This window comes from Haematobia irritans, chromosome 1 (genome assembly GCF_050003625.1).
Source record: "Haematobia irritans isolate KBUSLIRL chromosome 1, ASM5000362v1, whole genome shotgun sequence".
Classification (NCBI taxonomy): Eukaryota; Metazoa; Arthropoda; class Insecta; order Diptera; family Muscidae; genus Haematobia; species Haematobia irritans.
This window is the reverse complement of record NC_134397.1, coordinates 62759349-62775388: the sequence shown is the minus strand read 5'-3', so window position 1 is coordinate 62775388 and position 16040 is coordinate 62759349. Positions and strand designations below refer to the sequence as shown.

Genomic DNA, 16040 nt, shown 5'->3' with positions numbered 1-16040 from the left:
ATCTGGTTAAAATTTGGTACGTGGTGTAGTATATGATTTTTAACAACCATGCTAAAAGAGGTTCATATCAGTCCATAATCATATATAGTTGCCATATAAACCGATCCCGAGATTTGGTTTTGGAGCCATTTGGAGGAGCAAATTTCATCCGAGTCAGTTGAAATTTGGTACATTGTGCTAGTATAAGGTCCATATCAGTCTATAGTTATATATAGCCCTCAGATAAATCGATCCCCAAACACACAAAAATCGGTCCATATCAAGTTCATAATTGTATATGGCCCCCGCGTAAGCGACCCCCATATTTCAATTCTGGCTCTCTACGTATCGTGCAAAAAGTCCATATCGATTCGTAAATATTTGTACACTTATCTATACATAACTTTTTTCCTAATATATACCACGTATGGACTAATTCACAATTTAGAAAATGATGTTAAGAAGTTTTAAGATACCACAACCCAAGTAATTCGATTGTGGACGACATTCTTTCGTAGAAGTTTCTACTCAATAGATGGTGGAGGGTACATAAGATTCGGCCTGGCCGAACTTACGGCCGTAAATACTTGTTTTTTTTTTTCAAAAACTCCCAAAAGTTTTTAGGAATGTAAATGGTCCTTTAGTAATACACCTCAAAAATTCAATTTAACAAAGAAATTGAATAATAAATATCAATTTAAAAATCATATCAATTTAAAAAACCCCTTTTGATGTAGCTTCGTTAGGCTTTAACTGCCAGTTAACAGAAAGTAAAATGGAAATATCTTGTCTCCGGTTTACTCTACCAGAAAATTTTTCCGTTAAAAAAAAACCCTAAATTTCGGGGAAAGCCCCAACCTGGGAACACTGTACCACAACCCAGCAAAATAAAAAAAATGGAAGTACTTCTAAGGCACAACTTTAAAAGCACTTCTAAAAAGTGTCCTCCAAAGATGTTCTTTATTTTAACTACACAGGAAGTTCTTTTAATTAAATTTTTTATAACTCGCTTTTTTCATATTTACAAAGGGTAATTTTAACTTTTTTTGTTTCAAATAGATTAAATCAGAGTAAGGATAAATAAAATGGTACAAATTTTTTAAATTTTGTCAAAAAAAAAAAATGCAAAATCTGTAATCTGTCTATAATCTATAGAAAAATTGCGAATTTTGGGAAATATTTTAGGTCAAAGTTTCCAACAATGGTTAGAATGCATTAGAAATCATAAAAAGATTATTTATTTATTTATTTATTTTATTTATTTTTATTATAAATAAATAAAATTATTTATTTGGCAAAATATTACAAATGTTTTTAATTTACACCCAAAACACTGAATTCGGATCACACCTTAAGAAGTGAAGCAAGTTCAGAGCAATGGCTGTGGAAATGGTGGACATCCGTCCTAAGACAAGCCCATGTTAAATTCATCGCTTCTGTGCCAATTTTCCACCACTTCCGGATCCAAAATGCACTTTTTTTGGTGGGAATGGTATGACAATGGTCTAAATAGTCTATTTGAGTTTTACATATCAGGCTGCCAGTATATCTGCCCTAACCTTTATTGGAATCAGTTTTTGTCTTTCTTGTCTGTAAACATTGTCCAGATCAATAAACTCGAACTACGAACAAATAAAGTTCGACTGGAATCATCTACACCTCAGTAATGCTGTTGACATTTCTGATGGTCTCAAAACTTCTCTAAGTGGATTATTCACTGCAATGTGGAACACAGTTCGGACTCGGCTATAAAAAGGAGGTCCCTCTTCATTGAGCTTAACATGGAATCGGGCAGCACTCAGTGATAAGAGAGAAGTTCACCATTGTGGTATCACAATGGACTGAATAGTCTAAGTGAGCCTGATACATCGGGCTGCCACATAACCTATCTACATTGGCTGTTTCGCTTACTCGAAAGTGATCAGAGAGAGCGACAATGTTTTTGGGTGTTTACATAAATATTCCTTGAATAGTAAATGTGTCGAAGAACCAACAAAGGAAATTTGTTACTACTACAAGAAGATAATATTTCGAAATAACATTTTGAACTACTAAATCTGCTTATAGTTCAAAATGTTATTTCTATAAAAAGTTATCTCAAACAAATATTTTTATAGAAAATTTCATTCAAATCAATTTTTTTTTTCTATAGAAGTCCAAATTTTATTAAAATATCTACCATTTTTGGTAGAATTCTACCAACTGTGGCAACCGTGCTAAGCACGCGTGAACCAAGGAGGTTCTTCGCTTCATATCTAACGCACGATGGCCTGGGGCATTTTCGAGAGTATGATTGACACTAAAATATACCAAGGTGTCGAACATCTCAAGACGGCGATAACTTGTTTTGACGACCATAATTCGTGCGAACCAAAATTGATTCTAAAATTTCATGTAATTTCTGACATTATGTTTTTATACCCTAAACCACATAGTGGTTAGGGTATAATAACTTTGATCTGCCAAAAAATGTGCTTACCAGAAATATTCATTTTAAACCCCATAAAATATATACGGATCGACTCAGGGTCACCTTCTGAGTCGATCTAGCGCTTGGTGTCCGTCCGCCCGTCTGTCCATGTATTTGTTGTTCGCAGGATTCCGGTCGCAATTATTAACCGATTTTGATAAAATTTGGTACAGTGTGTTTTTTTGGATACAAGGACGAATGCTATTTTTATTTTGGAAGAAATCGAATCAAATTTAGATATAGCTCCCATATATATGTATCGGCCCCGCCCGACTTTCTACTTTACTCACTTGTTAAATAATAAAATAAAAAAGGACTCAAAATATATCGCCTTTCTTTGTTGCATTGCACAGCCGGTACTTTTTAACACTTGACGACGCTTATCGCCAGTGTAAAGTGGTTTGCGTACCTTATTTTTAATATGTATGGAATTGTAAGGAAGCCACATAATATATTTGTAAACTGCAGGCTAGCAGTCTGACTATATTTTTTCCACTTTGCTCTTTGAGCCAGCTATTCTGGAGGCATTTTTTCCCGTGAGTCCAACTAGCTGCTGACCATAGTCCCGAGCAACGTTGATCTACCAAGTTGTAACACTCACTGACTGCGCGCATCACTGGTCGCAAAAAGACATCTCATAGACGGACATCATACATGCTCGATTTCACTTGGGGAGGTGTTGAAATGACTTTCATCTAAACACAGACTTGAAGTCTTCAAAAAACTCTGAAAACTTTGTTGGTCTAGGATTTCGCTTCCTAGAAAAAAATTCAGCGATTCATGTAAAAGTGTACGGTTTCTTCGATACATCTATGATGTGTCCATAAACTCCAAGCATTGGTTTATGCTGGCACTGGCTGTTTACTGCTAATTTAAAATTTTTACTCTTTAACAAGAATGTTGTCGTAATATCCTCACTCTATATCTCTCTCTCTCTTTGAGGGCGAATAAAGAAACTCAAAACCATCTGTTAACCTTTCTCTCGCTTTGCACACTTCCGTTTCCTTTGTTGTCATTGTCTGTCTGTCTATCCTTTAGCCTTTGCTTTTTGGGTTGACAAACCTTTCAGCTCAACTTGGTTTTATTTATTGAGTTTACTATAAATTCCATAGCCTGCCCGTACGTCTGTCTGTCCGTTATCCGGTGTCTGTCTCACTGTTTGAGAGATTCTCTGCATTCGTTGAGTTTTGCACAAAAAGTCCTTTGCAAATATTTCATTTCCAACGAAAAGCCGGAAATAAAGTATTTTTTTTTTTGAAATGTTGTTGCTCGACGATATAAATAAATAAAAAAAAAGTGCAACACATTTAAGTGTGTACGATGCATCTATCCACGGATTTTGTTGTTCTTGTTTTTTATGTTTCTATATTCACATTCAGGGCGGATTGTTGGTTGAGCTCCGAAATTCCCCAAAATCCTTTCATTACTATTCTCGCTTAAACCCAGTACCAAGCAAATGAATGCAATATTTTTCGGTATTTTGCCTCTATAAAAGGCTATTTCAGAAATGCGATGTGTTGCTCCATTTTCATAAAATAAATGTGGCGAAAAAAACAAAGCGAATGGTATTTTTTACGCAAAGCAAAATTAAGTTTTCTGGCATTTTGGTTTATTTTTCGCAAAAGTTGAAATAAATATTCAAAAAGCGGCGTTGTATTCACATACAAAAGGGATTTCTGCGAAAAAAAAACACCATGAATAATACAAAAAGTGAAGCTCAGTCAGACCTTTGATCCTTTGCCTTTTATGTTTCACACAAAAACAGGAAAAGGTGCGAGAGAACAAATTGTTGATCCATGCAATTGCGAACAGCCACCAATTAGTTAAAACAAATTTGAATTAAGCAAATTAAAGGGTATTTTGGGTAATGGAAATAAAAAAATTTAAGCGTTGGAGATAAATCAAATATTTAATTCTTCCAAAGGTTTACACATATTTATGGAGCGTTTATTTTTTTTGTAAAGATATTGTAAGTGTGGCATAAAAATAGAAAACTAAAATGTTGACTAAATTGAAAGAATTTTCTATGGAAACAAAATTTTGACTAAATTTTCTATATAAACACAATTTAGATAAAATTTTCTATAGAATGAAAATTTTGACAAAAACGTATTTAGAAATAAAATTGACAACATTCTCTATAGAAACAGAATTTTAAAAAAATTTTCTAAAGAAACAAAATTTTAACAAAGTTTTCTATAAAAACAAAATGTTGACAAAAATTTTTAAAGAAACAAAATTTTGAAAAAAAAAATTGCTAAAGAAAGAAATTTTTTTTATAGAAACAGGAATTCTGACGATTTTTTTCTAAAAAAAAATAAAAATCTTGACAGAATTTTCTATAGAAATGTTAAGAAAATTTTCTATAGAAATAAAATTTTGAGAAAATTTTCTATAGAAATAAAATTTTGAGAAAATTTTCTATAGAAATAAAATTTTGAGAAAATTTTCTATAGAAATAAAATTTTGAGAAAATTTTCTATAGAAATAAAATTTTGAGAAAATTTTCTATAGAAATAAAATTTTTAAAAAATTTTCTATAGAAACAAGAAAAAAATATTTGACAAAACTTTCAAGATGTTTTGTCAAATATTTTCTAAATTTTCTAAAGACACAAAATGTTGACAAAATTTTTGAAAGACACAAAATTTTGACAAAATTTTCTAACAACGCAAGACAAACTCGAAAAAAAACATTGTTTTCTTGCTAATTGCATTTTCTCTCACATCCACGAGGTTTCTTAGTTCTTAACACCTTTTCCTGTAATACCAACAATTTTATAAATTTTTAAAATTTTTTACCTTTCGCCTGGACGGAGAATCGAACCGCGGACCATGCACTTTGTAAGCCAACACACTAACCACTGAGCTATGTACCTGTTATGGTCATCAATAGATAAATATCCATAAAAGTTATATTTATTAGCATAGCTTGCGGCGCCCACGAACCGAATACACAAAGTTTATTTAACAGAAACAAACATTTAGTTTGGCACCGTGGAGCAGTAGTTGCTACGTCTGACTTGCATGCCAAGGGTCGTGGGTTCGATCCCTGCTTCGACCAAAATTTTTTTTCTTTTTTACATATATTCCAGATATGTTCGGAAGATTCCGAAAAAATGTTCAACATTACATTGTAGTATATTAAATTTTGAACTGTAAAATGTGTCTTATTAAAGACCTAAAGTCAGAAAAGAACAGTGTTTGATATAAACGAAATGGACTGTGTTGTTGTTTCAAAAATAATTTTTTTCATTGAAAAAAATAAAAATTTTGTAACAAACGAATTTTTTTGGTGATAAAAGTTTAAAATTTTCGAAGCAATTCAAAAAACTTTAACACGGTACACGTTTCCAAACGTTTTTTTCTTGGCGTGTAGAAATAGAATTTTTCACAAAATTTTCTATAGGAATTTTGAGAATATTTTCAATTAAAAAATAAAACAAATTCTCTAGAAATAGGAATTTTTACAAAATTTTCTATACAAATAGATATTTTGGCAAAATTTTGACACAATTTTCTATAGAAATAGAATTTTAACAAAAATTTCTATAGAAATTGACATTTTCACAAAATTTTCCGTGGAAAGAAAATTTTGACAAAATTTTTTTTATAGAAATAAAATTTTGACAAAATTGTCTATAAAAATAAAATGTCGACATTTGTTTAGAAATAAAATATTGACAACATTTTTGATAGAAATACATTTTGACAACATTTTTGATAGAAATACAATTTTGACAATGTTTTCGATAGAAACAAAATTTTGACAAAATTTTCTATACTTATAAAATGTTGCCAAAATTTGGAAAAAAAAATTGTAACAACGTTTTCTATAGAAATAGAATTTTTACAAAATTTTCTATAGAAATAAAATTTTGAGAAAATTTTCTATAGAAATAAAATTTTGAGAAAATTTTCTATAGAAATAAAATTTTGAGAAAATTTTCTAAAGAAAAAAAATTTTGAGAAAATTTTCTAAAGAAACAAAATTTTGACTAAATCTTCTAAAGAAACGAGAAAAATAATATTTGACGAAACTTTCTAAAGAAACAAGATATAAACAAAACTTTTTCCGGAAACAAATTTTTGACATTTTTTAAAGAAACAAATGCTCTAAAGAAATAAAATTTTTTATAGAAATTGAAATTTTGACAATCTTTTTCTAAACAACCGAATGTTCAAAAGAAATTTTAACAAAATTTTCTGTAGAATAAAAATTAAAAAAAAAAAATTCTATAGAAATAAACACTTTTGAGAAAATTTTCTATAAAAAATTTATATTTTTTATAGAAATAGAAATTTTTACAAAAATGTATATAGAAATAGAATTTTTCACAAAAGTTTCAATAGGAATTTTTGAGAATATTTTCAATTTAAATAAAACAAATTCTATAGAAATAGAAATTTTTAATTATATTTGTTTAGTTTGGCTTGAGGTCATGTAAACTGTATTTACAACTGTAAATATACTCTCTTCTGAACAAGTTCACTGTTTTTTCAATTTAAATTAATTTCCCTGAAAACGAGCATCAGAGATGTCTCGAAATATTGGATATTTTCAAATACAAATTACAACTCAATAAAACAACAACATCTGTTTTTATTTACATGACCTCAAACCAAACCAAAAAAAAAAAATATAATTAACAGTTTAAAGGTCAACTATTAAACAACAACAATAGATATTTTTACAAAATTTTCTATACAAATAGATATTTTGAAAAAATTTTGACAAAATATTCTATTGAAATAGAATTTTAACTAAAATTTCTATAGAGATTGACATTTTCACAAAATTTTCCGTTGAAAGAAAATTTTGACAAAATTTTTTATAGAAATAAAACTTTGACAAAATTATCTATAAAAAAAATTTTTGACATAATTTTGTATAGAAATAAAGGTTTGACAACATTTTTGATAGAAATAAAATTTTGACAATATTTTCGATAGAAATAAAATGTTGACAAAATTTTCGATAGAAACAAAATTTTGACAAAATTTTCTATACTTATAAAATAATGGCAAAATTTGGAAAAAAAATTGTGAGAACATTTTTTATAGAAATAACATTTTTACAAAATTTTCCATAGAAATAAAATTTTGAAAAAAATTTCTGAACAAGCAAAATTTTGACTAAATCTTCTAAAGAAACAAGAAAAAAAATATTTGACGAAACTTTCTAAAGAAACAAGATATAAACAACATTTTTTCCGGAAACAAAATTTTGACAACATTTTCTAAAGAAACAAATGCTCTAAAGAAAAAAAAAAATTATAGAAATAGAAATTTTTGACAATTTTTTCTTAAAAAGAAAAACCGAATATTCAAAAGAAATTTTAACAAAGTTTTCTATAGAAAAAAAATTTTGAAAAATTTTTCTATAGAAATAAACATCTTTGACAAAATTTTCTATAGAAATTTTGACAAAATTTTCTATAGAAATGAAGTTTAAAATAAAAAATTCTATAGAATGAAGTCTTGACATAATTTTCTATAGAAATAAAATTTTGACAAAATTTTGTAAAGAAATAAAATTTTGATAAAATTTTGTAAAGAAATAAAATTTTAAGAAAATTTTGTTTAGAAATAAATTTTTGACAATAAATTTTTGACAAAATAAAACGTTGACAAAATTTTGTATAGAAATAAAATTTTGTCAAAATCTTCTTTAGAACTAAAATTTCGATAGAAATAAAATTTTGAAGAAAGAAACAACAGTATTTCCTGTTCTCCTGATACTTGTTGATATACATTTGTTACAATCTTTATTTATTTAGAAAAAAAATATAAAATAAAATCAATAGTCTTTATTAGCATAACCCACTAGAATTTACTTACATATTTATAATTTGATAAACAATTTTTTGATAAATAATTTATATGTCGTGATTAAAAAAATATCAATCACATTTATTGTAGATCTACCTCTGATGAAGCAATTCAACGTAATTGCGAATTATTGAAGAATAAAAGGATATACAAAAAACGATCTCAAGCTTGAATAATAACTCGTATTTTCTATTTAATCAAAAAGAAAAATCGAATAAAATCAAAAAATCAAAATTTCTAATTTCTAAATTTTTTATAGAAATGGAAAGTGTGACAAAATTTTCTATGGAAACAATATTTTTACAAAATTTTCTGTATAAATAAAATATGTACAAAATTATCTATAAAAACTAAATTTTTCCTTAGAAACAAAATTTTTAGAAAATTTTTGATAGAATCAAAATTTTGAGAAAAATTTTGATAGAATCGAAATTTTGACCAATTTTTCTTTAGAAGCAAAATATGATTATAAAAATAGAATTTTGTCAAATTTTCTATAAATATAGAAAAATTTGTAACATCAAAAATTTTATAACATGTATTACAAATGAAAATTTTGAAATAAAGAAGGAAATTTTTCTAAAGAAAATTCTAATATAAAATTTTGTAAAGAAAATTCTTATATATTTGAAAAAAATGTTCTATAGGAAAACATTTTAACAAAATTTGTTTGTAACATATATTATAGAACAAAAAAAAATGTACACATTTTTGAAATTACCATGAAAACTTCTATGTATTCTAATATTTCCAAAAATTCCTCAGTCTGTTCACCAAATTAATTTATCCTGGAGTAGGGTTCGCATATGTTATTTGTGTTAAATGCTTATAAATCATTATGTATTTATTTTCCCCCACCAAAACGTCTAGTGTTCTTATAATGCTTACATGTTTTTTAACTGAAACACGTTTGACACATATGCGATCTCCTTTGTTGTTCTTCAATCTACCAAAAGACACATGCTAAAACCCTGGCAATAAAGACATATCATAAATTTTTATCCTGCTATCGAGTACAACGTCATTTGTGGCAAATAAGCGCTATTTATTGCCTGACCGATAACTTAAGCGAACTGTGTTTGCTTTTGAAATTGCAATATGAGCTGAAATTCTCACACGGGGGGAATTTGTTGCCCGTTAGTGGAAATCATCACTTGGTGCTTGCGCTTATCTTTGCCATCTCGGGTCAAAAAAGTATTCCGTGGAATTCCCCACCCTTTTACAGGACAGTGGACAAATTAATAACACAACACTGAGTTAATTTATTGCCCTGATTTATGTAAGAATAATCCGTTATCATGATTCCAGCGCTTTATTTTGTCCCACTCAAACTGCTAGGGAGAAAAAAAACAGCACTGATAATGTATTTCGTGACAGTATTTAATTTTGAAAAATAAATTTATTGCAATAATATATGTACGACGTGTTTAAAGGTGAGAATAATATACGGTCATTTAACCTCCTGATGAGTCACTATAATAATCCCGATAATACCTTTTATATATAAAAATTTTAACTAAATACCGTCAACTTCAGAGTCTCGAAAAATAAGAAAGAAAATTAAACGACCACCAATTTTTAATTTTATGATCAACCTGAATGCATTTTCCATGCAAATTCGTAAATTCGGATATATTTGCTCTTAAAGAAAATACTTTATAAACTATTTTTTCTTTGGGTGTATATTATCAACATTCGCGATATCTTCCACACACAGTATTCAGAATATTTAATTGTAGTTCTAGAATCTGGAACCCAAATAGGAGGGCCGGTTTATAAGATGGCTATATCAAAAACTGCACCGATATTCAATATATTCGGCACACCCCTTTATGGTCCTAGAATACCTCTAGATTTCCAATTTCAGGCAAATTGGATGAAAACTACGGATTCTAGAAGCCCAAGAAGTAAAATCGGGAGATCGGTCTATATGGGGGCTACATCAAAACACGGACCGATACTCACCATTTTCGGCACACCTCCTTAAGGTCCTAGAAACCTCTAGATTTCCGTTTTGAGGTAACTTGGGTAAAAATTAGGGTTCTAGAAGACCAAGAAGTAAAATCGGGAGATCGGTCTATATGGTGGCTATATAAAAACATGGGCCGGTACTCACCATTTTCGGCACACTTCTTTAGGGTCCTACCTCTAGATTTCAAATTTCAGGTGAATTGGATTAAAACTACGGATTCTAGAAGCCCAAGAAGTAAAATCGGGATATCGGTCTATATGGGGGCTATATCAAAACATGGACCGGTACTCACCATTTTCGGCACAACTCTTTATAGTCCTAGAATACCTCTTGATTTCTAATTTCAGGCTAATTGGTAGAAAATACACTTTCTAGACGCCCAAGAAACAAAATCGGGAAATCGGTCCATATGGGGGCTATACCAAAACATGGACCCATAAGCACCATTTTCGTTAAACTTTTTTATGGTCCTAAAATATCTCTAGATTTCCAATTTCAGGCAAATTGGTTAAAAACTACAGGTTTTATAAGCCCAAGACCACAAATCGGGAGGTCGGTTTATATGGCGACTATATCAAAACGTGGATCGATATAGCCCATCTTCGAACTTGACCTGCCTGCAAACAAAAGACGAACCTGTGCCAAATTTCAGGACGATTGCGCCATTATTAAAGACTGTAGCGTGATTACAACAGACAGACAGACGGACATGCTTGTATCGTCTTAGAATTTCTCCCTGATCAAGAATATATATACTTTATATAGTCGGAAATCGATATTTGGATGTGTTACAAACGGAATTGGACTGTAGGTGCTGTACGGTCATGGGGACTATAATGTCTTCCAGGAACGGCACAAGGACTTAGAGGATGGACAGACGGATATGAATGGACTGTAGGTGCTACGCAGCTATGGGGACAAGAATGCCGCCTGTGTTAGCACTGGACCTTGGTATAGGAGAATGACACGATGGACAATTAGGTTAAATGGGTACGTGAGACGTACGAGACGGTCTGACTGGACGAAATATGCCATGAGGTGGTATAGGAGGGGAGGGGTGGGATATAGGACACGGGGATTTTTCATTCAATAGTCTGATTCCGGACTGCAGAGTAAGGCCACTGTCCTAAATGGTGGTATAGTGGTCTAGGAACACAGTTTTGTGTTCCGTTACCGAGCATTTGAAACTGAACCATTAGGAGATATAATAGGAGCTATTTTGGACTTCTATATTAGGTTTCCATTAATGTCCGCATATAAGTGTTGGGGACGATGGGGTGGGGTTTAATTACTGTGACTAGTTGGATGGGTATAGGACTTTAGGACCGGAAGGATGTCTGAAGCGGACTAGATGGGTGGGCATATGTCTGACACTGACTTACGGACGTGGAAATCGGGGGATTCCACAACGTAATTTTGTTGTGTTGAGTCCTCCGAGTCCAATGTCTGGGTGAGAGGTATATCGGTTGGAGGAGTCTAAGGATTCCACAGAAGGTTTGTGTTGTGTCCTTGGAGTCCAACATTTGTTTTATTTAGTTATATTTTATTTGTTAATCGTATTATAATAACAATTTTATTTTATTTATTTGGTATTTGTATTGTAATAATAATATTATATATTTATAGGTAATAGGTATGTATTTATTACATATTATTATAAAATTTTTATAGTAGTTGGGGGTAGTAAGCCTACTGATGAGACCCGTTGGCGTGGGTCGAAAGCGCTATAGGCAAGTCAATTAGGGGCCTACACGGCAATATGTTTGAGGTAGATATAAGGACTTTCCTCAGAAATGAGGACAATATTCTCATTATTAGGGCGGGAGTGTTTGGATAGGGTTATAGGACATCATTTATATATTTATGATTTATTTATATCATATTTATTTATTTAATTATTTATGTATTTATTTTTTCTATTTGTATACCGGGCATGATACAGTGACGGAGATGTAGGGCCTCCCATTGATGGTGCATGTGATATATATCACAGTGCGAGATAGGGACGGGATAGGTAGGTGTGGGGGCGAATAGCGATTGATTTCTTAGTCATTTGCATTTGGTATTGTGATGTAAGTGAGTAAGTCCTAAGCTATATATTCAAACGGAATGAAAAACTTATTATACCCCCGTCACCATTCTATGGTGGTGGGTATAAAAAAAAAATTTCCGTTGAAACTTTTCTTGAATTTTCATTGCTATAAACCTTACGGAGACCGAGACCTTTTCAACGAATGCAATGGAAATCGATTCGTGCGTTCTGGAGTTAAAGCGTCAGGAAGGAAAACCCGACTTATTTTTATATATATTAGATTTATATATTAGATTTTGTCAACATTTTATTTCTAAAGGAAAATAAAGATATAACAAATTTGTGAAGTGCCTTTTACCCCCATATTCATAAAGCTCCGTTAGTGTTCCGTTAACTAACCAACTTTTAAACCGTATTATGGACGAAGCTGTCATCTTGCATATATATTCCATATGCCAGTTAGGAACTTAACTGACGAAAATTTTTCAGTTAAAGTTAACTGGAGAGAAGATATTTGCAATTTACTTTCTGTTAACTGACAGTTAAAGCCTAACGGAGCTACATGAAAATGGCCGTTAGTTAGAGAGGCATATTTTGCAAAATCTACCAATTCAACCAATCTACCAAACAGGAAAAAATCTACCCTTTTTTGTAGAATTCTACAAACTGTGGCAACCGTGTCCTCTACACCATTTTCAAATTACGATGAAGTTCTCTTTGCCCAATTTAATTTGGACAATCAAATATGGCAACAGCAAATCAAGAAGAACAATTAAGTTAAACAATTAACTCCATCGAGGTGTCGTTTGACTTTTTTCCACTTTTCTGCCATCATAGGGGTAACGCGACGAAAAAACTACTCGTCGTTTGCTTAAATCCCGGAATTGACCCAAATTTTGTCTTACTGTTAATCAGCCAGGATCGAACAAGTGATAATCAGAAGGAGCTATGCCTGCTCTATACTTTGGAGGTTGTGTACGACTTCCCATTTATGTATTTCCAAATAAGTTTTTACAGCTTTGGAAACACAACAATAAATTTTGTTTTTTTTTATAATATTTATATATTTTTGTATATTTTGTTGAATAAATAAATGTTTTTATTGTAAAGGGTGATTTGTTAAGAGCTTGATAACTTTTTTTTTTTAAAAAACGCATAAAATTTGCAAAATCTCATCGGTTCTTTATTTGAAACGTTAGATTGGTCCATGACATTTACTTTTTGAAGATAATTTCATTTAAATGTTGACCGCGGCTGCGTCTTAGGTGGTCCATTCGGAAAGTCCAATTTTGGGCAACTTTTTCGAGCATTTCGGCCGGAATAGCCCGAATTTCTTCGGAAATGTTGTCTTCCAAAGCTGGAATAGTTGCTGGCTTATTTCTGTAGACTTTAGACTTGACGTAGCCCCACAAAAAATAGTCTAAAGGCGTCAAATCGCATGATCTTGGTGGCCAACTTACCGGTCCATTTCTTGAGATGAATTGTTCTCCGAAGTTTTCCCTCAAAATGGCCATAGAATCGCGAGCTGTGTGGCATGTAGCGCCATCTTGTTGAAACCACATGTCAACCAAGTTCAGTTCTTCCATTTTTGGCAACAAAAAGTTTGTTAGCATCGAACGATAGCGATCGCCATTCACCGTAACGTTGCGTCCAACAGCATCTTTGAAAAAATACGGTCCAATGATTCCACCAGCGTACAAACCACACCAAACAGTGCATTTTTCGGGATGCATGGGCAGTTCTTGAACGGCTTCTGGTTGCTCTTCACTCCAAATGCGGCAATTTTGCTTATTTACGTAGCCATTCAACCAGAAATGAGCCTCATCGCTGAACAAAATTTGTCGATAAAAAAGCGGATTTTCTGCCAACTTTTCTAGGGCCCATTCACTGAAAATTCGACGTTGTGGCTCGTTAGTAAGTCTATTCATGATGAAATGTCAAAGCATACTGAGCATCTTTCTCTTTGACACCATGTCTGAAATCCCACGTGATCTGTCAAATACTAATGCATGAAAATCCTAACCTCAAAAGAATCACCCTTTATTATATTATTTCTTATCGTTACAGAAGTTCTCTGGAAATAGCATCAAGGACGAAAGACTCAAGGCGTTGGAATTAAAAACATTCTCTATGAAAATTGTATACAATTGCGAGAAAAGATCAAGGAAGAGTTAGTGGCTAAATTCATATCAAATTAAATGAATTAAAATCTACAATTATTGCGTTAAAATTACCAAACTTCTTATTGGAAACATCAACTATGAACTGTTTAGATCATGAAAGATAATATCTGAGACATTATTGAGAATTCCTAAAAAATGTTCGCAGTACTGCGAAGATATTTCTGGGATTTCTCAAATATATCTGTAACAATCATGCATTTAAGGAGAGCAGCAAATTTCCAAATATTAACGAGATAATTGTATCTCAACTTAGAGAATTAAAATCATAGACTGTTGGGAAATTTTGCCTATTCCAAAAACAAAGGAAATATCATTCCAGAAGAAGACCTACAATATTCTCATTCTCTCCAGAGTTTCAAATGTCCCATATATAAATTTTTTCGGTTTCATTAGTATTGTTGCAATTTCATATAACATCAGGAGCAATAACGTTTGCAAAAAACGCTGCTCTATGATCGGATATCTGATGTTGGATAATGCCTTTAATAGAAGATAATCCTCCGAAAAACAACAACGGCAATCTGGTCAACAATAACAATAGCAGCAATACTACAAATCTCGAAAACTCCAAAGAAATCAGTATAATAACATCTAGTGATACAAAGAATCTCAGTAGCCAAAGTCACGGTATCCAAGGTATTGGCAAAGTTGTCAACGTAAAGGAGATGCACAAAAACGTTTCAGTTCAAGTAGATGGTGATTTTGCTCTACTTTTACCACGTGGTGTTTATGAAATACAAAAAATGGAGCCCCGATCAAAGATACGGACAATTACCGCAATTTGCCTTTTTCTGGCTATAGCCGGCATCATTGGTTTTGGATATTTTTGTCAAGATCAGGTAAGTTTATTGTAAAATATTAAATCACAAATGATTAATTGTATACTTTAGAAATTATTAATAATCATGAAAAAATTGTCATTTAATAGAATGCATAAAAAAGTTCACAAAATCTATGAATTCTTCACAAGTTATATGAACCAATTATATGGTAAACATGGAATTATAAACATATAATGAAGAAGTCTTCGATTGTGATCTGTAATTTAATTTCATAGCAAAATTTTAAGGACTTTGTATTCTTATTGTGCGGGTGTTATTCAAATTACATTAAATTTAATCGGCCGAAAATTTTGTATCCTCCAACATGGATTGCGTTCAAAGTTATAGTTTTATTTCATATCATTGTCTTCTAAATTGCAAGTTAGTCCATGTGGACTCACTTGCAATGGTGCAATGGTTAGCATGCCCGCCTTGCACACACAAGGTCGAGGGTTCGATTCCTGCTTCGACCGAACACCAAAAAGTTTTTCAGCGGTGGATTATCCCACCTCAGTAATGCTGGTGACATTTCTGAGGGTTTCAAAGCTTCTCTAAGTGGTTTCACTGGAATGTGGAACGCCGTTCGGACTCGGCTATAAAAAGGAGGTCCCTTGTCATTGAGCTTAACATGGAATCGGGCAGCACTCAGTGATAAGAGAGAAGTTCACCAATGTGGTATCACAATGGACTGAATAGTCTAAGTGAGCCTGATACATCGGGCTGCCATCTAACCTAACCTAACCTAACCTAGT

General features: G+C 31.6%; 1 protein-coding gene across 2 annotated transcripts in view; it reads left to right on the top strand.

Moving 5' to 3' along the window:
- Hs6st (heparan sulfate 6-O-sulfotransferase) overlaps positions 1 to 16040 on the top strand; it is a 456475-nt gene that overhangs the window by 8461 nt on the left and 431974 nt on the right. For both annotated transcript variants that reach the window (XM_075290577.1, XM_075290576.1), the window contains exon 2: positions 14352 to 15306. In XM_075290577.1, the coding sequence (XP_075146692.1) occupies positions 14944 to 15306 (363 nt within the window). In that variant the 5' untranslated portion in view covers positions 14352 to 14943. The remainder of the gene's footprint in view (positions 1 to 14351; positions 15307 to 16040) is intronic.